At 40.5% G+C, this 26,920-nt stretch overlaps 1 protein-coding gene across 4 annotated transcripts in view; it reads right to left on the reverse strand.

Annotated features, from left to right (window-relative positions):
- Positions 1 to 450: 450 nt before the first annotated feature.
- Positions 451 to 26,920, reverse strand: part of PTCH1 (patched 1) — a 75,788-nt gene continuing 49,318 nt past the window's right edge. For 3 of the 4 annotated variants that reach the window (XM_069776883.1, XM_069776882.1, XM_069776884.1), the window contains 10 exons: positions 26,274 to 26,583; positions 20,612 to 20,754; positions 18,366 to 18,549; positions 16,565 to 16,845; positions 14,895 to 15,032; positions 11,669 to 11,811; positions 8,568 to 8,667; positions 6,933 to 7,187; positions 5,363 to 5,891; positions 451 to 3,674 (listed from right to left, as the gene is read on the reverse strand). In XM_069776883.1, coding sequence (XP_069632984.1) covers positions 5,364 to 5,891; positions 6,933 to 7,187; positions 8,568 to 8,667; positions 11,669 to 11,811; positions 14,895 to 15,032; positions 16,565 to 16,845; positions 18,366 to 18,549; positions 20,612 to 20,754; positions 26,274 to 26,583 — 2,082 coding nt within the window. In that variant the 3' untranslated portion in view covers positions 451 to 3,674; position 5,363. Of the gene's footprint in view, positions 3,675 to 5,362; positions 5,892 to 6,932; positions 7,188 to 8,567; positions 8,668 to 8,864; positions 8,882 to 11,668; positions 11,812 to 14,894; positions 15,033 to 16,564; positions 16,846 to 18,365; positions 18,550 to 20,611; positions 20,755 to 26,273; positions 26,584 to 26,920 lie in introns of those variants that run through there. The other variant, XR_011323322.1, reaches the window with a different exon arrangement.

Raw genomic sequence — 26,920 nt, forward strand, 5'->3', positions numbered from 1 at the left:
GAACTCCACGTTTATTTGGTTTTTGTTCCACAAAGTGGGAAAAATCGACTATCTCTCTAATCCAATTTAGGGAGCAACCACAGAGACGGAAAAAGATAAAGAATCTCCTCCCACTTCTAAGCAGAAATAACCTGTACATAAACTGTTACCCAAGGGTTCAAAGTCTACACAAAATGCTTTGTTCAGGGTGAGAATGAAGGGTATAATCCAGGCCTAAACCTATCCCCTGAGATGAAACCAGGGTAATGGAACCAACAGACAAGGATCAGCGTGTTACAATTTAGACAGGATTTTAGAATTGGCTCCTGCTCCAAAATGGGCAAATCTGAATTTCCCAAACATCCCAAATACTGAAACACCCCAATTCATGCTCCAAATCAGAATGATTGCATGGTTGTACCTGCACAGCTGACCAGTAGTACATAAAGAAGCATTCTATAAACAACCAAATCCATAATCAATAAGTTATAATATTTTTTATTCATGTTAGAATTTCTATCAGTGTTTAAACATTAATATTTGGAGAGTTTGTACAATTTCCATTCAAAGTTTAAAATGAGAACCACACTAGATCACAAATGGCAACTAAAACACAGTTCAGAATCGGATGAATATTCACACTCTCTTTCTCTCTTAACACTGTTAAACACTTTCTTTTCTGCCAGGGGGTTTACAAGGAAAAGTGTGCACCGTAATTGTATCTCAGCAGTGTTCCAAAACATTATGGTATCATCATTACATATAAACTCTTTAAAAATATACTTCTGTCAAAAGACTTGATGGCTACTATGTACACTACAAAAATAAATTTTCATATAAATAAATTATATGGCATAATTTTATCTTTGTAACTGAAATGACACAAACCCACTCCTACCGAAACAGGCAGGCAATGAGACCCAGTTTTGAGTATTTTTTTTCCTTTTAACTCCTTATGCTAAAAGCTACGACGAGTCCTTAATGTAAATGTTATATACTCTTTCCTATTTAACATTAGTAAGCACTCTATACAAATAAAAATCCATTAAACAGTAAAAACATAGCTGTAATAGTGTTTCCAATAGAAATAAAATCCCTGCATCTTGTTTGTTATAAACTGGCATGACAAATACTGTAAGAAAACATTCTTATGATACAAAAATATAAATATCACCCATGATTAAAAAAGTTAAAAAACAAAACCAAAACAAAGTAAATGTTGCCAGCCACTGAGTTCTCCCCTTGCCAATGTGACTATCAGAGAAGAAAGTCTACATTGTGCACGAAGCAGCAGGCAGCTCACCCACACACAGGCACGCAGGAGGACTCGGGCAGGGGTAGGTGGGAGACACGGCAGCTCGCCCTGGCCCCCTTCCCTCCCGAGAAAGAGGAGGGAGCGAGGCAGCCCGCGGTGGTGGTGTCGGTGTCAGTGGGAGCCCTGCCGACCTCTGACACGGAGCGCACACGCTTGGCGGTTGAAGGCAGCTTCCAATTAGTATCATACAGTTTTGTTGCAGAGTTTGTATGATCTGAGGTCGCTATGCGGCTAATGCTAAATGGGGCCCCTCGTCTTTTTGTCATTAAGAGTTTTCATGTTAGACAGTGAACTGGACCAATAGGCAGTTGCAACATTAACCCTTAGTGTGCATTGAAACAGTAGCTTATGTATCACCGGAATGACACCAGGCTCTCGCCACCTGCTCTTCGAGCGTTCACATTGGAAATCTGTAAACAAGTGCCTCATATCAAAGTGTTTTCAAGTGAGCAAAAAAGGCATGGAAATTTGTGCATTCTAATTATCCCCATTAGTTATGCTGGCAAGGTCTGTGGGCAAAGATAGACTCCCTGAAGCCACTGGAGAAAAACACTTTCCCATCAAAGAATTGGCCACTGCTGTTCAGGCATTGTACTTAAAGAAAAGCCCCACCACTGCTGTGTTTAGAAACTGAACACTGGTTGTGTGTGTTTGGCTCTGAATACACACCTGAACATCTACCTGCTCTAAAAAACAGCTTGGAGAAGGGCAGAAAAAAGATGAAGAAAGAGTAAGACAGAGATAATGAAAACTTCTGTTCTATTATTTTAAATTTAGGTTCTCCATTCTTAGGGTTTATTTCCAACTGGAACACAGACTGTAGTGTTTTTTCAGACCCTTCACCTGCAGCAATCCCCCTTTAGTTTAAAAATAGTAATACAAAAAGCTAAATTAGTTTCGCAAAGAGATCCCAGTTTAGCTGTTTTAATTAAAAGTGCCAATGCAGCATGGGAAAACACAAACAATAGAGAAAAGAACACCCCAGGCTTTACGTGTCATTACAGTCCTGGACCCATCAGAAAGTGAAAATAAGATTTTTTTTTTATCCTTCCATTTGATTTTTATCAGTTACTATGAACTTCCTTCCTGCCATGAAAATAAGGTGACCAAGATATTGCTTTCAATGCTGTAAGGACACAGCTGAGCTGTGGCTCACTGTCAAAAAACTCAATTATCCATCTTCTAATGCCACTCACAGTTAACAGTATCAATATCAAAATAAGGCATATACTCATTGAATCTCTATAACCACCAGCACCTCTCAATATCCAGCACCTTTGGAAGTGAAAAAACAATGGTTATAGTGTTTGCACTTACCTGGCACCTTTTGCAAAAAAAAAAAAAAAAAAAAAAATCAAAGCACTACACGAACAGTAATTAAGCCTCACAACATTCCTGGGAGGTAGGTAAGTGTAATTATACCCATTTTACAGAATGAGAAACTGAGGCATGGGGCAGTTAAGTGACTTGACCAAAGTCATGTGAACCAAGTCATTGAGAGTGTGGGAAACTGAACCACAACCCCAAACCTCAACTCCCTGTCTTCTCTTCTATTTTAGTTGGGCCTTTGATGATGGCAGTCTATGGTGTATGTTGGTAAACACCAACACATTTTTCACTAGTGCCTACTAACAGGGAAAGCCAGACTCACATCAGCATCAGTGGGTTTATAAGCCCACTAAGTGTTACCTTACAGTAAAAGAGAAACTACAGTACACCAGGAACATACACACAAAAGCATGCACACGTCCAGATGCACGCATGGATACACACAGCAAAACAAAACCTGCACATAGCTAAATCTATTTAAGCCTCCCAGATTAACTTGCTTTTCTTCATATCTGCTTATTTTAAAACTTACCACGCATAGCGTGTTTGAAAGTTAACAGTAACATTTCATACTACCACAGGGTTGTGATACGCAAATTTAAAATATTTTAAACAGACATGTACCTTTTAAAAAAAAAAAAAAATCCTATTACATAAGCAATATTTGCATAGAATTATACAAGTAAATTATACATATTTAAGCAGCAGCAACTTATGCTGAAATTTAGAACTAGATTAAGCTTAGTTGTGGCACAGAGATCAATGTACGAAAAGTACAAAGCGCACACAATATTGTCCCCATTCTATTGCCCAGCGGCAAATGACTCCAGATTATACTACTTTACATTGTTCTTTTGTATATTACATATGTGTACATCTTTTAAATACTTAAAGAAATATTTAACAAAATAATACAATAGGTTACAGTAACAGTGAACTGTTGTCCTGATGCAGCATGTCCTTTTCTACAACTTCAAGCAGTTCTTCTCTTCAAGCAGTTCTGGAAATACAGTTTTCCATCTTTGGCCTCTTCTTTGCTTCAGTTATTACCCTTTACAAATAAAGAGAGAAGAGAAACAAACATTCATTAAAGTTCAAGAAAAACAAACAAATCACGCTAATCCAAAACTCATTTCATGATTTTTGTGGTTACAGTTAGCAGTCAGGAAACGTGGGCTCTGCTTTCATCTCAGTTATGAATTTCCAGGTAAGCTATACTGATGCCAATTAAAAAAATGCAGGTGCTTTAATTTCTGAGTTCCCAGCTTTACATACCTGCAACAAATTCAGTCAAAACTTCAAGGAGAAATACAGTAATTCAAATATTGCGCACAGTTAAGAATCATGTTACCATGCAGTTCAGCTTGAAAAAGCTGAGCCCAACTATTTCCTTATTCTGAGGATGCTATTGCTTGCCATATTTCTAGACTGTGAGGCTAAAGGCATTCACGCCTATTTGCACTTTGAGATGTTTGGAGATGTTTTATAAAGGAGAAGGTGATTTTATTACGAGTCATCAAAAAATTTCCATCAAAACTCTCCATGTGTGTGTGTGCACACACGCGTGTGCGTACATGTAAAATAGTTCTGCACCAAAATAAAATGGCTTGCTCTGGTCAAACTAGTGACTGTCACTGAAAAGCAAAGAGAGAAAACAGGGATACATGGCTAAGTAACTATTTTAACACTTCTTCTTTCCCCCAAAAGAGAAGAACAGAGCTAAAATAGTGAGAAATGTTTTTTCAGGCACAAGCCCCAGAAAGCTTTCAGGGTAAAAACTCAATTGGTTTCTCCCCTTCAAAGTATTCCCTGTAAAATTAATGGAAAATTCTCAAGAGAATCAACAGCTTTATCTTCCCCAAACATCTGCTAAAATATCCTGCCTGTTCTAAACAGCACTGTTTCCTGTAACATTCTCTTGCCAGCCCAAAGACAGACAATGATTTAGGTATCAAGGCTCACAAGTTCTTGGGTGTATCTATTGTTTCACAGGAACACATTAAATGCCCTGCTAGGTCGGCTCTACCTTATGCCCATCTTCCACAGCCACTGCAGCTGCCCCTGGAAAGGGAGAGACTGGCCCAAGGACTCCTCCTTGGAGGTGTGAGTTCGCTGGCTGGGTCTCTGAATGCCCCCCCAAAGCGCAGGGGACACCCCACCACGCAGCAGTGCACTAGGCATGGTGGGGCCTTCCCACCTCTCACTCGGCCCTTCTTCCAGAGGGATTCAGTCCTCACTATGGACTTCAAATTCCTTCACAGGGTTTTATTCAAGAGAGGACAACTCCTAAAGTAGCTGGCAACTCTACGCTCTCTTAGGCAATGTAATTCTGTATGATGTTTTAGAACGTGCCCGATTCAGGGATCAGAAGACAGGACCCATCAACAGTAAATGCAGTTGCACAGCGTTGAAGACATCACACAACCTCTCTGCTGCATTCTCCTCATCTGGTAAGCTGGGATTGTATGATGTACTTAACTCACTTTGCAAGGCTCCTGGAAGCAGTTCATGTGTGAACCCACTACAGCTTCTCAGTGTCGGAAAGTACTACTTCATCCAACCTGATTTCTAGCGCAAAATGTACTGCATTCACGGTCAGCAGATTTAAGATTATCAGGGACCAGTAAGTAAACCTACCTGCAGGAGAGGTACCTCAGAGAAATTTTATCTTTCCCCTTTCTTTCGACCATACCACGGCCTGACACAGGCAAAGCTTGCAGCTACAGGAGACGGACTTACCTTACTGTGAGCTGTTGCCAGGTATCCTTTCCTCACATTCAACATCTTGCAGTTCTACAACTTCTACTTTAGAATCTCTTCTTTCACACCGCACATTAAAAGGCACATGAGGGTCCTCAAATGGCCCATGGTCAGCTTCATGGCACCCCTCGTAGGACGGAAAGCTCCCTCCCCGAGAGCTGTGGCTGTGCACCGCGGGGTGGACAGCGACAGTCACTGAAGCCGAGGCAGTCACAGTAGTGATGGGCTGGCAGTACGCTGGTCCTGCGGTGCCCACGGTGCCGAATGCCGGGCTTCTCAAGTTATGAGAACGAGCCCTGTGGCCCAAGCGATCCCTATTGCTAGGTCCTGAATGCCCTTCAGTAGAAATTTCAAAAGCGTCCCTGCGAGGGCGGTAAGGAGGTGGTCGCAGCCCTTCCCTCGCTTCCCGTTTGGGCTGTCTGCCCTGACGCCACGACTGCTGCGTGCCGGACTCTGAATTCGACTGTGATCTGGGACTCGACTGGTGCCTTGTCTCTGGCTGAACCACCTGAAAGAGAGATGCATGGGTATGCCTCTGACAGACCGCGGCAAACAAATACTGCGCTCGCTTGTATTTTATGCTGAGAACAATTATAATAATGCTGTGCTGGCTTTAACTCTACAAAGGTAATGCTCTGGAGTCTGATAATTTTTGATTCTTCCAGACAGTTTTTGTTTGAAGTTATTAAAACCTGGAAAGCACACCTTCAGAAAAACACAGGATGACAGCTGAAAACATTACTGTAAGCTTCCTACATACTGTTCCATCTTTTCAAAGGGACGAGGGACAAGCACTTGATCTTAACTCGCTCAACACGCAGAATTGCAGGCATTTGGAAAAGGCTCTATTCCATGCAGGGTACATAGAGAGGATGCTAGTAGGGTAGTTTGTATAGGCTGTAGGAATCTGTTTTCTGATTTCCGTAAAAAGCGTGAAGTGCAGCGGCCACATCAGTCAATAAACCGTGACCAACTTCAAATGTGGCTGTGCTTGTACCTATTTCTAGGCCTCTGCTGAACAAAAACAGATCCGCATTGCAGCTCAGCATGCAGCATCAGCAGGGGTAGGAGACAGAGCTTTTTCACTTTCCTTTGAAATTGCAGTTATGCCAGCCCAGTAGCAAGATGCAATGGGCCCAAGATTTGGTACAACTCTGAAACTGTTTTCTTCTGGCTCTATCAATCTTTCTCCCCAAAATGTGCTGTCAGAGAGAGGTATATGAGATGGTGATCCACAAGGAGCTGTGTGGAAGAGGTCTGGATCTTTTAATGTCTCCCCTTTCTCTCTCTTGTGGCTGGTGCCAATATGATGTAACAGCAATTACACATGTCAAAGACCTCTGTTTTAGTATCATCATTTTACCCCCAACTTGATTCTAAAGGAGAGGACAAGGAAAGCTTTCACTCTATACTTCCAAGTTTTGGCATAGTCACAAAGCACTATCAGCCAGAAATATGAAAGAACTTTCCACAAAAATAAATAGATTTAAATAAAAATACCCCAAACGCTCTTCTTGCCCTCCTACCAGTCAATATGGGAGCTACTTACAGAGGATCTCGCAAAGACAGGATTCTCAGTGGCTTCCACTATTACTTGATGGACTGGTGCCCCAGGGCCTTGGGTGGCCTCATACTGATGAAGCTCTTCACTGATGCCGGACACTGTGGTTTGAGAGCTGTACTCTGAATCAGAGGAATCTGACCCATTATTTGTGTGCCCGGGTGGCAGTGCAAACCTCACGATGCTGGGGGGTGGCTCAGGAGATGGTGTGGGCAATCTGTTTCGTCCATTGGATGGAGAAACCTGATAATGACAATGCATTCAGTAACATTCAGTTAGCGTTAAACACTTTTAATCATTAATGCTTGATGCAAATGTTCTTCTGCCAAATACACCCTGCCATGCCATGAGAACCTTAACACCAGTTTTCTGATGAACATTTATACTGAACTGAAAAAATTAATGAAAGAAAAAGAGGTACGATCTCCATATGTGGATATGTATGTAAACAGGATTACACAGATTCTGCTGGATATCATTGTCTCAGGAAGTGCATGTATGTGTGTGCGTGCATGCACTTGCACTTATAAAAATAATACATGGACTTACCTCCCGCTTCAGCACACATTAACAGTGATTTCATAAAATCACCTCAAATGTGTATGTGTAGTATGGTTCAGTGTCTATTTGCAAAGAGAGATAGACACAGACATAATAGCAACATATGTGGTAGTAACATACGAACATATGTATTGCTTGACTAAGGGACAGGTCATGTATACTGTTAGGAACAGAAGAGATTACATGCTGTTGTCAAAACTATTTTACTAATATTAAAAAAATACTTCTGAAATATTAATAGTACTGTTTACATACCCTGTGTTTTATTCTTATACACACACACACACATATATATATAGACATGTGAAGCATAGCACACTGATTCTACTAATAGGTGATAAAGATAGCCCTATGTAATGCAGTAACTGTTAACTATAGGGTAGGTAATGAATAATCAACAGCCAAACATAAACTGGGCATCTCTGAAACCTTTTTTGCTGGACTTGGGCTTTATACTGTAAAGTCATCAGTATCTAAGTGAAGCCTTCCACCCACTAAAAATGTTGCTTGAGCCAAGAGCATACCGCAGGGAGGGGCGACTGGACAGGGGGGACTTTCTGGCAGACCAGTCATGGTTACCAAGGTGTGGTCTGTGGACCACCACTGGTACATGTTGGTTCACACAGGCCTTCCTGGTGGTCTGCTCAGTTAAATATTTTGGGTAAAGGAACAGCCAGTGAGGTAGGAAAGAAGAAGGTGTGTGTACAAAACGAACTGTCTTCTGCAAAATATTGGGGAAAATCCTCCATTTACAAACTAGTCTGCATATCACACTATGCTTTTAAAAGCATAAATAATCCTACACTTGTATCAAGCTTGCTGATTGCAGCCCCTAAAACTATACTTAAAAAACCCCTTTAAAAATATAAGTAGATAACTAACTAAAGAACAAACAGCACTTTTAATAAAGTTTAAAAAAAAATGTAGAGCAAGAAACTTAAAAACTAAAAAAATCTGAGAGAATTTAAAAAATAAAGAGTTTCTAAAAAAAGGGGTGTGATCTGGCAGGCCAGGCATGCAGATACAGTACTATTTCTTCTGTTCACTATTAATTTTACTGACCTCAGGGTATGGTCCAAAGAATGAAAGAAGAACAGGAAGCAGCACCAATCCATTGAGAACTCCCAGAATGGTTAAGATTGCCAAAACAGCAAAGAAATACCTGAAGTAGGGTTTAAGGGTTTTGGGGGAGAGAATAGCCACAAATATTATGAGAAATAAGGGATTACAAATTGCTCCTACAAATGTTAAAATAATACATATACTAAATTAAATATTACTAACATTGTACTAAATAATTATATAACATTGTACTAAATAATTATATCACTTTCCATATATAGATGTAGGGGTTTTTACCTTTTGAATTAGAGAAGCTATATTCCACAACCCAAAGTGTTAGTTGATAAAGGAAAGAAAAAAATTACATTTGTTAATTTCCCAGAATCTGGAAGCATGTAATGTTATTTATGAATGTGTTACACAAACACAAAAATATGGAATGTGCAGTGAATAGCTGAATGGATTGAAAGCACAAATACAATGAAAAGGGGCCCCCATTAGTGAAAACCCAGCAGAAGCAAACAAATGAAGTGAAGGGTGTAGAATTTAAACAATTTAGCCTAGAAGGAAAAGAAGCCCTCTTCTCCCAGCAGCTAATCCACTGTGAAATGCTTCTGCATTTTACAGCAGAATCTCTAATTAAATCTCCAGTGTTATCAGGTAAGGGTTTCCCTTGCTGTTCATTAATCACAACTTTCCGTCTAGAATTCTGAGTTCCAGTTTTACCAAATAGCTCGAATTGCAATCTTTTTACAACACAGGAACCCGTTTTCTGCAAAGAAAATGCTGCCCATTCTATAGTAAGCTTCAGCATTGTACTGAGTAAGAACACTCCACAATGGCAGAGCTGCATTGCAGGCTAATCTTTTGTTGAACAATTTAGCATCTCTGAATACTCTTGTTTTGCGTCAGCCAATTCAAACATAAAGGCTGAAGTACTATGGAAGAAGAGGAAAGTGCACAAGTGGTTGTCCTTTCCCACCACTGAGGGCTAAGGTCTGGGATCCTTCATGAATACCAAGGTAAACCTGTCAGTAAAAGGAAAGCCTTGCTAGTTGGTATTCGGCACAGCTGGGGCTCAGACTAAACTTAAGGCTGCGTTGTAACTAATGATTTCAAGGACTCAGTCTTGGTAAATTCCTAGAGGAGAAGGCAAAGGAGAAGAACGAAGGGCAAGTTTGCTACTAATGGGTTTGCTGATTACATTGTCTAGCTGGCAACAAACTTTACTGCCTCCCTGCTTCCATATCTGATCAACTATATCAGACTCCTGTAAAACTACAAATATCCTGCTATTGTAAACATTTGGGAATTTCTGATCTGCATTAGCAAAAATCAGCAAGCCAATCTACTCTACTAACATAAACCACCAGAACTTTATACTGGGACAGAGATCAACAACAGGCATTAAAAACATTTGCATCTCATCCATCTAATGCTAGGATAAACAGGAGGATTATAGCTCTGACCACTTGGTGTATACAATGTCTGTTAATTTACTTAATCTTCCACATTGTTGGACTAATCTATTGCTTTCCGGAAGTTTGGGACCTTCTTCGCCCACTATAACAATGCTCAGGCTCCCATAGTTTATTTTATTTTATTTTTTAAACAAGGCAAACTGAAGTCAGATTGTGCTAGAAAAAGAGAAACTGATGGCCAAAAGAAGTAAAATAACCCAAGTTGAAAAGTTGAAAGGCTCACTTTATAAACTGAGAGAACATCCGATCCAAATTTGGTGTGAAGGGCGGCTATAATCTTCCATTTGCTATGACACAAAAATAAGCTTGCCAAAATCTTGTCTGTTAAGTAAGAAAGTAGCACACCAGATGTACCCCTGTAAATTTAGGTTAAATCTGTAAGTAACGTCTATGTCAAAGTATTCCAACCCTTATAAGATCAAGTCCTAAAAGAATAAATCCACCTTATTTCTTCGATATCAATAAAATAAAGTAAAAAATACTGACTGGGGAAAAAAATACAAATTCTATTTCAGGACGTGCAATATCTGTACAGTAATAATCCTCAAGTAGGTTTCATGAGGTCTGACTGCAAACTGCCTGCTTTCTTCAAATCTCTTACATACATAAACAAAAAATCTTGATGAGATTTAGCAGCCATTCTCTCAGTTCCTGCCTCTGACATTCTGTTGTTCTTGTTATTAAATGGATGTCAGCTAAGTCTAGTCATCTATCCAGCTTATGTCTACCTCAGTAGTTAAGTCATCTTTCAGGGCATTTTTATTTGGCCCAGTTCTACCTCAGTTCCATTTTAGGGCTTAGATTATTTCTTTTTTTTCATGCTGTAATTTGCTACAAAGAACCTGTGTTACTTCTAAGATTAGCCGTTTTGCAAAGTTCCACAGGTTGTTTGGAATAGAATAGGATCTGTTTCATTGCACTTCTCAAATTCCCCTCAACGAAAAACTTGCTTTCCTCTTATACTTGATGAATTCACATTCTTAATTAAATTCACAAGAAACAGTCTGCCTGTAGCTCTAAACAGAAGGGCCTTCAGGGTTTGCTTTACAAAATTTTAATATGAAGTTCTGTGCTCATACTTATGGTTCCCCAGCTCCCAAACAGGGCTTTTTTTTCCCCTCCTTTTCCTCTCCCTGTTATACATCGTTGTAAACCTCACATAACGATAGAAGGAGAAGGCCTGGAGAGAGTCACTTGCAGCACAGTCGCAGCATGTTTGTGGGTTCACATATCCTTTGCATGCAACTTGTTGTGCATACAAGAAGTCTGAAGGATCTAAAGGTTAAAGGTCAAACCCAGCTCATACTGGACAATCCTAGATGCTTTGAACGGACTCAAACCCCGAATTAGCAAACTTTGGTAAAGAGGGCCATTTCTGTGTTCTTTCATGCTGGGTGTCAGATTTTCCTGGAACAGATTTTAATACCAGCAATGGAAACTCTACCACGTCTAGCATGTAACAAGGAGTTAATAAAACAGAGGGAAAGCAGGACCATGACGTAAGCATGCTTGACACACCATGCATAGTAATAAAATTACAGATACACTGAAGTGACTAAAAATTAAAAGCATACTTATTTTTATTTTAAAAAGAAAGTCAAGACACACACAAATGCTTACCTGACAATAAAATCAAATTCTGATCCTGCGAGCATTAACACTCCAAGCAGAGTGGACACAGCCCCATCCAGCACCGGTGCAAACATGTGTTCCAATGCAAGGACAGCCCTATGGTTCCTGTCTCCTATGGCAGTTAAAAACGCCTGTAACACAGTTAAGTCCATTTCATTAGACGGATGCGTACAACCTTCCAAACAGCCTCACTCATAGCATGCACGGTTTTTCACCAGTTAATTACTGCAAACTACAGTTTATAAAAGTATCTCTATAGCTGGCTAACCTTCAAGAGAAGGCCCAATTCTGCAGTCATACCACATAGCTGCTGCTGAAGTCACACAACCACAGTAACCACTCATTACAGAGTCAGGCCATAGTAATAATTTTGGAAACAATGCCTGCTTGCATCAGTAGCCTTTGTCTCCAGCTTTGCTTATTTCCACCTGCAAATAATTCATTTCAATGTGAAAGCACTTCAGGTGTCAAAATTACAGGGCTACTCCTCTCACTCTCATAGGGCCACGGTTTCCATGACTTTTTTAACACTTCTATTTCACTCAAATGTTTTTGCAGCTTTTACTACTTCAAAGCTAGCAGGCCTATACACACAAAATTGCCTTAGGAATAATGCTGAACATGGTAATGCCTGAGTAACAATATGACTAGTGAAATGTCTTTCTCCTTCCAACTCCTTAGTGAGCAAGCTATACCAAGAACACTCAAATGCTGTTCCATATGAATTTGTCTTCCCTGTGTACAACTTAATGGTTTAAGATGACAAGAACCTGGTTGATCTTCTTCTTGTGATTTATAAGAGCTCTCTCTTCCACAAATTCTCTACTGCCTATAAAGATATGAGCTCAAGCAGCTATCTTCCTCTTGGTCCTGGAATTTAAGTCTCTCTTCTCTAGCAGCTTATTTTCACTTGTCTGACAAATTTGGGGTGAAATCACACATTAAAAGGTTATTTTGGTGGGACAAGCAGACCAAAAATGGGTACATGTGGAGTGAGATTCCCAACCCACACTTCCGCAGGTAGCCAAACCACGTATTATTAATCTAGTAGTCGATTAAAAGTGGTCTGTGGAACATTAATGTATCCAGGACATTTTACATTTCCATATGCATAAAGGGATAAAGAATCCCCCTCAGGGTAAAGGTAGCTGTCTATGAGATGACTCACATGAATGGGAGCTATGGGATCTGATCCACAAACATATTAACAAGTTATATAAAGATATGTATATGTGTGTAATTAAAGGATACGTAATAGAAGAGTCTACTATCAATTCAGAATTTATTTGCAGAATTAAAAAAGTGAGGTTACAATTCACAAGCAATAGCAGAGAACTGAGCCAGAAGTAGATTGTGAATCACTCTTATTAAACAAGTTCAATTAAGTTCTGTATCAGTAGTTCAGCATTGCGTTTTTTGTTTATGCAACCCTAGTTTGACTGTTTATATGCAGGAAGTTCTGCGAAGGTCAGTACTGCTTCTATCATTTGAGATCTACTAGGCATTCTTTTATTTAAAGCCTACATTTGAAAGTTTTTAACTCCAGAATCAATGTGAAAAAACCCGCAATTTTGAGTTTGCTTGGCATTTTACCTTCAGCCATGGGTGACTTTGACTTTAAAAAAAAAAAAAAAAAAGTCCTGTAAATTAGATTAGTTTCTTCTAATTTAGAAACAACTGTTTTGTCCTTTTTTATTTCAGTTTTCCTGTTTTAAATCTTCAATTCTAAGAAACTGTCATTTCTTTCTTCCTCTTGTACACCATTAGTTTCTGACACTTCCCAAACCATTCCAAATCCTAGCAAGCAGGTTTACCTCCAAAAGCCTAACTATCCATAGCAGTAGGGGAAAAAAATGTCACCACTTCAGGGATCCAGCTGCTACTCTAACCTCACTCTACCTTCTCTACGATTTTTCTTAAAATTATTCTTTCCATCCGGCCACTTTATGTGCCTCAACTCTATACTTCATCTACAACATGTTCCCAGTATTTGGCCATCTCCAGTGTGCTAAGATCCCTGTTAGCTCTCCTCTCATTTCCACGGTCATCAAGTCCTCTTAGCAGTCTACCAGTCCTCCTTTTGAGTCTAAAAGCCCCGCTGCATTCCTCTCCAACATCAGCACCACTTTCCAGCCCCTTCCCTTCACTTCTTTTTGGATTGCGACCATACTAATATACTAGAGATTACAGCAGACTACAAGCACCTCCTCCCTGAAATTATATTCTATCGACCACTCATCCTTTACTACTTTTTAATACAGTAAAATCCAAATCCATGAAGACAATATATTCTTAAACTATTCTGAAATATCAGTTAGATAGCCTTATAGGAAAATGACTTATGCTGAGTGGGCAAAATGTTGCAAAGATCAGCGCTGACATTGTCAAATGTGAACACAGAAAAATAGGCCTTTACTCTATTCTTTGTCACCAAATAATGCAAGATGAGTTTTGCTTATCTTGAACACCCAGAACTGCCCCCTTGCAAGCGCACTGTCGTTTCTACTAATTTTGCACATCACGTTGACTAAACTGGCTGAGTAGGTGCACTCTGTATTTGGACACTTAACCTTGAAAATGTTGAAAATCTTTCTATAAAATATACTTTTTTCCCCTGTCTGCTTCTCTTCATCACGTTGGAAAACTGTTTTCCTACAGACTGCATGTTTGTGCCCACTATTAATAGCTGGTGGGTTCTGAAAAGAAGGCGCAGATTTTTTAAGTGAAAAATTAATCCACATACATTCAAATTTTAGTGGTCCAGAGAGACCAAATGACACTGTATGTGATTTTGAAAATCTCCTTTACAGGTTTCTCTTCCCTAAGATACAGAATCTGCATGTAAGAGGGAACAAACAGCTACATAGCACCGAGGCAACAACAGTGAGGCTGCAAACAAGGACCAGGGGAATCCGGCCTGAAGCAAGGTGCATTAAGAGCTCTGTTTTGCTATGTATTTCCATCACTCAGACAATTAGATATCACAGGTAATGTGTCCCTCTTTTCTCCTGGGAGACTGACTCAATAGTTAGGAAGCACTTCATCAGGATCAGCTCTGCTCTATCAAGACAAACTGAATGGCACACAAAACTGTGACCTATTTCCTTCTGAGAATCATGCCACTGACTTAGGAGACTAAGTAAGGACTTCTGATCCTAACATTGCCACCATTTTATTTTAAAATATTTTGAAAATGCTTCCTGATTTTACGTACCAAAGCAACGTGAACAGTGAATTCCACGCCGATGCCAACAGAAGCAATCAGGATAACCACAGGCACTGCACTCAGCTTTATTCCGATTAGACCCATCATGCCGAACAGCTCCACAGTCATCAGAGCCAGCACCACCACCTAGATGATTTCAAACAGCTGTTAGTAACTTCTTCTTCTTCTTCTCCAGACAAATGAAGAGAAAGTTGTTCCAAAGCAACACAGTGACTTTAAAACACACCGCTCAAAGGCATCCTGTATTCCCAAAGACAAGCTGCTTTTCCTTGTTTCATTGTGCTCAATGACAGTGACTTGCTAAAGAACCAGTTTAAATTACACTCCTAAGAACCAGTTAACAGACCAAGCATCAGTTTTGTATTGGTTACAATTTATCAGTGATCTGAAAAACAATTTATGCTTCTTTATCATGGATACCCTCCAAACATACATGTTCTCTTTTTCACCTGTTTCTCAGACAATCCTTCCAGAGAAAGTAACTTGCAACTACCTGTACTGGAATTCTTTTTGTAGAACTGCAAATAAGTGAGGATGACTTTTGAGTGGGTTTAAAACCCACAAGAAAGTGAATACCATAATCAGCTGATGAGTCTCAGGTTTCAGAGGGGCTCTGAGCTTTTAAGATACTTGGAGGGATTGACACAGACAAAGTGAACAGTTAAATCTAAGGCAAAGCTTTTATTTTTCTTTCATCTACCTTGTAAAAAAAAATGAGGAAAAGGGAGGGGATGAAATCTGTAGAATCAACTTTAAAAGTTGATAAAGCCAAGCAGGGAAAAAAGATAGACATACTTATAAAAGCAATGGTGGACTCTGAAAATAAACGCCTTTTCCAAGGGAAAAAAGTATGCACTACAATAAATGATTTTATAAGCTAATGAATCAAGAGTAATAACACAAATTGCTTGATTAAGTGCTATGAAAAATATTCTAGACTAAACATTTACCTTTTAACATACCTGTCATATAAACGTACATTACAAAAACTAGTAACTGTTTTACGCTTTTCTACTTCTGGCATTTTATAAACCATACGATAGTTTATGGAATTTAAACATAGGAACATCATCATTCAATTTAACTTGAATGTTTACGGAGAGGCTTATGGTGCCTTGCAGACAGTATGGAGGAGTATTCTTTTCAGTTTATATGGCTCTTTCTCTTCAATAGCTCAGTTACACTCTTTCCACAGTGGATACCGTACAAGCTAACTATTTCAGTTTTTCCAGAGAGACTGCATTCAGAAATCAGTGGGAAAATTTACAGGCAAGTTAGTCACAAGCAACTGCCTTGAAAAATAACTATGTCCGATAAAAGGGGAGATGGAATAAGTAATTAGAAATAGCTTTAATATTTAATAAGCTCTTAATTTTCCTCTCTATTTCTCATGTTAGCATGCATCTGAGCAAGGGCAAAAGTTTATGTACCTTTCTGAGAAACCTTCAAAGCTGCAAAAAAGGTGGCCAAAGGATTAAAGTTATTAAGGTTTGTACCTTTAGCATGAACCCTACCCCCTCAAGTTGAATAAATATATAATGAATGATGCAATATACATACTCCACCAGAGGCCCAGACATAAACAAAACCTTCCGACTACAGCAAGAGCTATGCTGAAAGGAATTTGACTTCAACAAAGACCCTTATAATAAACTTACAATGATCCCAGCCGTCCAGGGGTTTAGGAGGAAGAGGGCACACACCAGAAACGTGCAAGCCAAAACCACACTAATGGATAAGAGGAGCCAGTGACGAAGTCCAATGTACTGCTCCCAAAACAGAAATGGGTAACCATTTGGGTAGCTGGCAATCCCCAGGCTGGTGTAGTTGCTACAGATAGCTCTCACTTTCTCAATCGCCTCCACAAAGTCAGAAGTTTCACGCAATCCATTGAGGTAGAAAGGAAACTGAGCGTATTCTATGGGCTCAGCTGCTGGAACTAGGAAAAGGATAGCAGTGTTACAATGTGTGTTTGGAAAGAAAAAGATACACAGAGAGTATGATTAACAAAATCCTTTGCTCTCCACAGCAAAATGCTTAAAGGTGCTGCATTTAAATTTTACTTCCTTGGAAGAAGTGACATTTAAAAAACTCCCCAATAAATTGAAAACTGAAGCAGTACAGGAGATTACTATATTTTATCATGCAGTGCAATGGGATGAACACAGTCTACATCAAGTCCCCAAACAATTCTATATAATTTAAGAGATATATTTGAATACATGTATTTAATCCTCATCAGTGTTAGCGTGGTTTTTATTGAACACCTGGCCCAAAATCCCTAACTGCAATATAAAGTCGAAGACCACATCATCTTAAAACATTTTATCCAAATTCTCTTCTTTTATGCCAAGTGCAGTTCCTTTGAAATCAAAAGTAATTTCCCTGAGATTAATTGAGGTTCACTGGCACAAAACTAGAGAAAAAATATGCTTGATCAGGCTGATTGGTTTTTAGAATTTCCATTGAATATTTTGAAAGTCAGATTCAGAAATCCATGTTCTGTTATTGATGCAAATGATTGGGAAAAAAACCCTAATATAAAAGTAATGATTTAATGAGGAAATACATAACTTTTTATCCTTTAATAATTTGACAAACCAACACTCTCCACACTTCTTTTTGAGTGCAATGCTAAGTCTACTGTATGACAAGAAAAAAAAAAACACTTCCACAACAAGCATTTTGTTAGTGCCGTTGTGTGTTCCAGACCCTGCAGGGTCATTCAGTTGACTTGCTAAACATGATTTGCCCTATTATAATCTCAACTATAAATTTTCTTTAAGACAAGACTTGGCTGACTGCCACAAAGCTCTAGGGTTCGGATACACTGAAGCATGGCTAGCTGGTTACTCAATCACATTTCCAAGTGCACCAGTCCTCCCCTATAGGCCCTCTCCCCTTCCCCACTGGTGTCCAACTAGTAATCCTCCCAGTAAATTGAAAGCTGAAGCAAAGCAATACAAACTGGCATTGGTGCTCAGGAAAACACTGAATGGCACGGAATGGGACTGCTCCCCTACCTAAGTAGCTGTTGTACTGTATCAGCGTTGGTAGCTTAGCATATGAGCTAACTTGATAAAAATCCCTTAGGTATTAAGAATTGAGGATAAACATGATATAATCTCAGTGGTGAAATTTCAGAATGACGTAGGCAGGAACTTCATGTGATCTCACAGACAGAACTATCAGGTGACACTAAAAAGCAATGCTTTCTCTAAGCTCTTTGAGCTTTGAACTGTTACAAAACTAATTTTTCAACATGATAAAACCCTGCAGCGGTGCCACATTTGCAGCGGCGCATGGGCCCCCTAAGACTGCAGAGTGACACAATATATTGTCCTGTTTACGCTTCTGAGCGCTATGCAGCATCAGCCAACTACCAAGTTACTGGTTCTTGAAGGAAGGAGCCGGGGCACTTACATGAACTCTAAGACATGAAGATGAAAGGCCACTTACTTCTCAGCCTCGTTTCTGGCATATAGTCTGCTTTGTCGTGGACCCACTCCGGGCGGTGAGGCCGAATGTTGGCTTGCGAGGCGGCATAGGCCACAGGGTCATTGCTAACCCAGGCTGTCAGGTAGATGTAGAAAGCATTTGGGTTAATGATCCCATCCGCATCCACCAGACGCTGTTTAGTCAACTGCAAAATGGAAAAAATTAGAAGCCTTTCAGAACGAGTTTTGCTTTCAGGGTTTTTGCCGTAAAGCTTTCAACAAATGGCCTGGAGATGCAACACAAGTATAGGAAGGGAAAAGCAAAAGGGCATGAATCTTCACTTGAAATGTCTTATCAGTAAACCATTGTTTGACAAAGAAAAAACATCTAAAAAACTACAGTGACAGTAGAAGTGGTTATTTATAAATTAGTACTCATATAATATTTACAATAACCACTAAATCAGCAGATGGTTCCGGAATAGATTGAACCAATTAAATCCAAATTCTGAAAGCCTGCAGCCAAGAGTGCAAAACAACCAAGTTGGAGAAACTTATTTAAAGACAGGGAAAGAAAACCTGGCAAGAGTCCTTATACACGTCTGTGTGCAGTTAACCTCTGTTGTTAACACTGAAGGAAATGCCACCCAGTAAATGGAGGAGAGCTATAAAAATAAAACAACATCTGTATAAATTTTGCTAACACTTGCCTCCTATGACCTATGTATTCAGAAAATGCCCAGCGTCAAGAAAGCAGACGAGTGCCCTGTGTTACTTGGGTCACTGTGGGCAAATGCATCTGTGGGGTAAACAGCAGTGGTACACTTCTAGGGTTCTGTAGCCAAATCCTGCACAGCTAGAGCTCTGACAGAGGACTCTGTGGGTGAAAAGTATTACTGGGGTTTTTTGTTTTGTTTATTTAAAATTCTGGCTCGGCTCCAGTTTCAGGTCTTTTTAATGAAATGAAAAACAACAGTGACAGCAGTTAAAAAAAAAAAAAAGCTGGATTCCAAGGATCTGGATTCAATTAGTCCACAGGATATGCAACAACTGTATGTCTTCAAGCTGTCTCTGGAACGGCACAGTACAGCGCTCAGCCCCTGTGGGTGCACCGCACTTTTCTCCCTCCCAGGCACAGGAAATTATATCAGCAGCTGCAGTCCAATCACATTTGTTCCACAGCGTACCTGGTACCCTCTGCTAAACAAAATCTCACTGAAGGTTTTCTCTTCAACTCCTTTTCTTTGCTTAATTCATAGCTGAAGCTTCATTCAGACCTGACAGCATGTTGCATGTTGCTATACAGCAGTGTGTTTTACACACCATAGTAACTTTGAACAATGTACTCCGTAAATCTGTCTCCTTTAATGCCAGGAAAAAAAGAAAGACAATAAGCAGATCTGCCAAGAAGCTCATTAGAAAGACTATTTTTCTGCCTGAAAGCACAGTGAGTCAATGATGACTCTAGGAGACGAGAAGTTAGGTAATTGCAGAATTTCTTCTTAGAGGTTTGAAATCTAATTTTAGTGTAAAGAGTCAAACCTAATGTGTTTCCACCTACCAATGCTTACAGCAAATGCAGTCATACGCTATGATAACCTTGCAAAAGAACCTCAGATATATTTTATTTAGGCAGCACAAACAACTGCCAGTCTTAGTTCTGCAACAGTATAGCTGTATTTAGTCATGATGGTACAAGAATACAATACAGCACATAACGATTTCAGCCCCCTTAGTGGTATCATTCATTAACGTCTTTTTTTAAATGTTTTGCATAAATCGATAGGAACTAACCAAATAATTGCAGATGCTAGATTCAAAGCCGCAGCAGAAAGCTGAGCAAAGGTCAACCCTATAAGGCAATCTGATTCAAAGCAGAAACAATGCCACTTAGGGCAACAAGGCTAACATTGGCTCTGTCTGGCATAGGACCAAACTCCACCTACCTATGGATGCAGCAAAGCATTTTTCACAACAGTTTCAGTGGAAACTGAGCGTCTGAAACAGGAGTAGCACCAAACGCACACTAACCAGTAATAATCAAGGGCAGGCATTCCCCGTGTTGATTTTAAACACTTTGCAACACAGGCCACACTGCAGCTAACAAGTGGCTTCAGCAAAGTCAGTGAGGCCATGCGGTAAGGTGTAACTCAGGCATTCAATTCATCAAGATGAAAAAAGAGACTACAACATGCTCTTTGCATCTCCCCGTGCTCCTGAATGACTTGTATATTCCTATATAAACCAGTATGGACTTTGATACAGTACCTGGCTGATGTCAATGGGCTTTGCTCGGTTGCCTGTTTGTACTAAGAGTTTGTAAGCCAAAACAGCATCATCAGATCCATTTTTGTAATTGTTGTAAGTGATCTTCCCAGTTTCCCAGTCACTGTCAAATGCATCCTGAAGTCCTGAAGAGTTAAGTGAGGCAAGGGGAAAACAGAACAAGCAGATAAGCAATCACTCTTAGAAACAAATTTCAGTAGGAAGAAAGAATATTGACTCTTTTTCATAGCTGCATCAGGAATAAGATTATCCACCTGTTGCCTCCTAAATTTGGGGCTCCTCATTCACTGTCAGTGTGTAGGAAGGTAAAAGTATCAGTTGCGTGTCCAGTATTTTGCCCAAAGAAAGGCAGGGGAAGCAAGAAAGTACAAGGCAGAAGCCTCAAGAGTCTTCCCATATGGTGCAGACCAGCAAAGCTGAGCCAGCAAGCTGCAGATGCCATGTGCACTGGTGTAAACCAGCTTCCTCTCAAGGCAAAGAGATCTTTGATGGGATTAGGAGCCTCTGGTCCCGCATCCTTCTCAGAGCCTTTGGGAGCAACTTAGAGCTCTGCTAGGAGAAATATATGGGGAAGAGTTAAGCTTGTCTAGAAAAAAAAGTGGGTTTCCTCATGAACCACAATTCCAGAATCATCACACCCAAAACTCTGTAAGCATATTTCCATTTATCACCTCTTTCATACACACCCTCCTCAAGACAAAGCTGAAGTCTTGTCCTGACCTGGACAGTGCCAGAACAGAAAAGGGCTGAGTCTAGCCCTGATCCAACTTCACCGCCTACCATGGACTGAAAACCAGAGGAGGCATTTAGTCTGTTACCTAGAAAGGAAACATCCTCCATCCACCCCTCTGCCTCACCAAAACCCTGGCCGTGTGCACTGATAAACAGAGGAGGACACACACCGCTCTCATTAACTGTTTTGGGCTACTGCAGAGCACTGAGGCAATAGCTTCTACGATATAACCAGAAATTCCACTACAAGGGGAAAAAAAACCACACTCAAACTTTCAACTTCAAACAGCAACTCAGCTGCTCCTCGAGCACAGCGTGAGTGAACACGATTTTGTCAATTTGTTCCATCTGTTCAACTTGTGCAGCTAATACAAGTCGTGGGATCTGCTGCCAGCACATGTAAAGATCACAGCCAACACCTATTCACTCTCAACTGTTATTTTCCTCCTTGCCACCCTTCAAGGGGGAGGGAATACCTCACAGCACAAATTTGGATCAGATTTAGTACAGGAAGCCACAGCACAGTACAAGGAGGCTCTGTGCAAGCAGATGACAAACCGCATGTCCAGGGAAGGGAAGGAAAAGGCCGGGGGAGTGGCAGTGAAGGAAATCGCCGACCCACCTCGCAGCTGTGCTGAGGAGCCGTAATGAAAACCGTCATTACACATCAGACAGGTTAGCTACAGCTGTATGGAGATAAGAGCGCTGGAAGAGAAAATGCACCCAGCCAACACCACCTCCGGGCTGGAGTACACGCTGCCATTTACAAACTCATCCCCTCTCCTGTAGAGAACTGCCTCCCATGTTGTCCTGCCAAATCGTACACTCATGAAGCCAACAGACTGAGAACCGAGCGATGAAAGCCTGCCAGATCTCTGCATGCCACCCTCCACACCTGCCCAGGAGGAGGACAATTTGCCATCACGTTTTCTGGCATCACCAAAGGACTTTGGGGCCTCCTTTAAAAAAGCATTGTTTGCTGGTGCCCTCGGAGAGGGGAAAACATTGCTTAGGAATCCATCCCTCCTGTGCCAAGTTCAGCTCCATGTCAGTCTCTCAGAAAGTGGCCAGGTGAGAGCATTTATGCTATGGTACCAGTCATGTGAAAGATGACTTCGGGATAAGAGGAGGCTGTCAAAAAAGCACGTGGGAAAGAAGGAGACCATCAAGGAACACCTTAACATACAGTAAAAATGGCTCCCTTCAGCAGGAGGAGCACACAAATTGCGATCATAGACAGCGTGTGGGGGCAGAGCTTTCAGACTTAACATCCAGCCCCTGTCATGGGGCTCCGCAGACACACAACAACAAATAAATCCACTGGCATGTGACATTACCAATTTGTGGTTGCAAGGTATGTCAAAAAAGGGCATGTACATTTAACATTACTGCAGCGGGTGAAAACTCAGGTCTCTCGCATCTCCTCCTCCTCCTCCCCTGTTCTTACAAGTTCAGTCAACTCTCAAACCCTACTCCCTTTTATATCTTTATTCCTCAGCTGGCTTAACTACTTTATGCTCTGGGTTATTTTATTACTGATCTTGCTGAAACTGAAAGTCTGTGGAAAGAATACAAAGAAACTACTATCGGTTGTGCCTAATTTCTAAAGAATTTCAAAATGTCAATAATTAAAATTTCCCGTAACTTTGAAATTAATAGCAGAGTTACTGCTTTCAAAGCAAACAGTACTCCGTTCATACCAATGACTTAAAAAGACATTTAATCTTTTATAAATGGGATTAATGAAATGTTTCTGGGCAGAAAGATAGAAGTAAGTTGTTGACTTCTCTCTGCAGAAAAGTTATAAGAATTAAGGGACTTTAAAAATTCTTATATATGGGATTTTTGCATATCAACAGTCACTTTTGTTTGATGCTTCAGAAGAAAGTGAATTCCTCCAAAATTATGCAGGATGCAGGAATGGGGGTGAGGAAGGAACTCCTACTGACTCATGTGAACAGCTGGCACCATGAACACCAGATAAGATTACCCTTTGCAAAAACAAGCCTAATTACAAGCCATCAGGGAATTCAAGCTACCTCATTTACATTCAGTCACTTACAAAAATAATGTTAACATTTCCAGTTTAAATGAATGATTACTGTTAACTCTTCTTCTGTCGCATTTTCAGTAACAGAAATATACTAACATGATATGCTACCAGAAAGCAAAATACAAGGGAACCTCTGACAGAAGAAGTGCATTAGGCTGAAGGCACTCCACTGATAGTGTACAGCTAAGATCAAGGATGATAAAAATGCTTTTGTTCATGTGCTGTTGCTTCCCTCATTCTGCCAGACAAATGTGTGCATGTCAGAAGGCCATCTTGAGCCATTAATCTCCAGCACTGAATTCCCAGTCAAGTTGGCAAGAATTAGCCATGAAGTTCAAAGTTGTCCCTACTTTGATTAACCTGCTCCTCCAGCATGTAAAAATGTACCAGTAGAACTGTTCCCACCTCACAGAGGATCCTCCCTGAATCCAGCCTAAACCTGTATCTTGTTTTTAAACTGTTTTCACCTCCCCTCCCCTTTAGTCCCTCAGCATCAGCCCCAGTTGGCAACAATCAGGTATTTCTTCTATTAGTGTCTGCACCTTGAGATACTTCCCAACTATGACAAATGTGGCAGCTTTTAGTGTAAGTTTAGTTCCCCCCTGTCACATCAATGCCCTGTACCATTTCAAAAATAACTTCTTTCTATTAACACATTCCAATGTCCTTCTTCTTTACAGCTTTGTGAATGCAGAATCACACTCTACAAAGTCAGCTCTGTGTCTTTACAAAGCAGCTGGTTTATATTAATTGTGCCTCTCTTGGGGAAGGTGGGGAGGAAGTGTAAGGACACAGACCTAAATGCTAATTAGTAATCATAATCATTGACTCTAAAGCTGTGGGTGATCAAGTTACTCCTTCCTGGAGCCTCCCTGACCATTCCAGTCTAACTTTTTAGGTCCACGCACCCCATCGGTATATCCAGGGTACTAGGAATACTCACAGTTCCTCTGGTGGAAGAAAAGCGGGGAGGACAAGGAAGGACAGGCAGGCTAATGTGGGCTGGAAGCGGGAACGTAACTATGGGCAGTGAGAAGAACACAGGAACACCCCTAAGAGCAGAGTGGATCTGGAAAGGTCATGCGTGAGCACGGACATAGAGCACAGCGAAGGAGATGTGCAGGCCCTTGGCATGGGCCACGGCCACACAAACAGCCCGTAGCACAAGGAGGTGATTACAAAGAGGACAGGGAGGCATCCAAAGTGGGACAGCTTCGGGAAAGTACGTGGTGGGCCTGCGAGAGGGGTAATGGGAATGCGAGCACCCCCAGGAGCAACTCCAGGTGGGCGAGCCTCCAGCGTTCCACTCCGAGAAGCCAGCAAGGGAGCAGATCCCAGGGCACCTCTCCCCGAGTTTACCGCTGGCAGACTGTGCTGAGCTTCAGCGCTAGTATGTGAAGATCCTGAACACGATCTCCAATTTCCATCTCCCTCGCAGGTTTGGGGGTGGGGAGGAAGGTGGAAGGGGGGACACCAGACACATTTTTTCCTACCGTTTTGGAACAACAACAAATAGCCACAAAAGAAATAAAATAAATGGCAGAGGTACAAGAGAATTGGAAAAGCATGCAGAAAGATGCTTGCTTAGAAATCTAGAAAGTATAGTAATGTTCCAATCCAGCAAAACATCTAAGCTATGTTGAATTTTCTTCCTGCCAGTAATACCTTCCCTTACAGCTCAATATGCTTATGTGAGCAAAATATTTTAAGTAAAACTTCCAGTAAGTAGACTGTAATGAATGGATCCAATATGTTTAAAAAACATTAAAAAACCAAAGCTAATAGCTGAAATACTGCTTTGCACGATTTATCAGTGCATGAAACACATGGGAAACTTGATCATTTTGTTTAGATGCGTCACTTAGATGCATCCGCTTTCCTGATATTGCCCGACATATTTCAGAAAGAATAAAATACCCCCAATATTGGCAGTTACCTATATGTTCTCTAAGAATCACTGGCTGCACTGGTCATCTGTAAACAGTTACAGTTAAAATTTACAGTCTCGCTAGGTCAGCACAATTTTCTTCTGTTGGCAAAAGCTTCCTGGGGATTCTCCCAACAGAAAGACGGAGGTAGGACAGAAGTACTCCTGGGCAGAATTATGATTGCTGTTAAATTTGCTGAGAGGTAACAGTACTATTTATTCTGAAGACAAAACAGTTATTTGTCTCAACATGTGTAATTATAGTATCTTTAATATCTTTAATAAGCTGACTTCAATATAATTATCATCGTAGTACCTGAAAGGCCATGCCTTCTCTTGTCTTCCCCTGCCCCACTACAATTCAGCACAGACAAAGCACCACCACAGAAAGAGTGAGGATACTTGACTGGAAATCGAGAATGTATAGTAAGCTCCCAATCCAGTAAAACACATAAGCCACACTGACTTTTCTTCATGCCAGCAGTCCCAGCTGAAGCCAACAGGATCACTCATATGCTGAAAGTTAAGTCTGTGCCAAAATACATCGCCAGACAGGGACTTTTCATTTACTGTTCTCAAAACACTCAGCAAACATGTTTTCCCAAGACAGTGGGCCATATTTGGCCATTAATTATGAAGCAGAACTCCTCATTAGCTGCTTAGAAATTAATGGCACTGGATGGCCTTTCATGGATATAATCTGCTAAAGCCTCAAGACTGTCTTACTGGGGAGTAAACTTAGCCACAAAGAATTTAAGTGACCTGTTGGAGAAACAGCGACTCAATGTGTGAGTTCAGCTTAGCACCTAGGTGTTCCACCTCCTGCTTGCAGTCTTTAACTTTGTGACTATATTCGAAGAGAGGAGCATTACTAGCGTGAACAAGTGGTTACTACTGTAGAATTAAGAAAAGTTCATGCAACTCTCTCTTACCTTGCAGCCAGTCTCGAAAGTAGTGCAACCACATTTTGGGAAGCTGCCTATCCTCTTCCAACAAAACATATGTCACATTGCTGAAACTTCTGTGAAGTTCATAAAGTAAGTGCTGGACATTTGGATAGTCTGCTTTCTGTGTCACAATATACATGTTGTAGAATGAAAAGTACTTGAACTGTGCGGCAATAAAGTCATATTCTCGTGTTTCCCGTGGTACAATGTCTGTGAGATCTAGTCCATCTCTCACCCGGGTAGTTCCATAAAGGCTGAGCCCAAGCAAAGCCAGAAAAAGAAAAATAACCACAATCTGCAACAGAAAATGGAAATGCATTTGGTTTTAGATTTTTAAAGAAACTAACAATTCATAATGGTGCACTACAAAGCCATGTTCAAAATTAACACCCACAAGTCTACTTTAAAGCTTTTCTTTCTTTTTTTTTTTTAAATACACATACACTACAAGGCTAAGCTAATTTGCATTGCACTGAAGGGGCTCTGCGTCATGGATGAGAAATTTATATCGTAATAAATAATGGCTTTAGTTTTACTATTCACAAGCTTATGTTACTGAAAGTCACCAACACCCTCACTCATAACTTGTATTTGAAAATTATGTCTCTACAGCACTCACAAGGTAAAACTTT

The sequence above is a fragment of the Haliaeetus albicilla genome, chromosome Z (assembly GCF_947461875.1).
Source record: "Haliaeetus albicilla chromosome Z, bHalAlb1.1, whole genome shotgun sequence".
NCBI classification, from domain to species: domain Eukaryota; kingdom Metazoa; phylum Chordata; class Aves; order Accipitriformes; family Accipitridae; genus Haliaeetus; species Haliaeetus albicilla.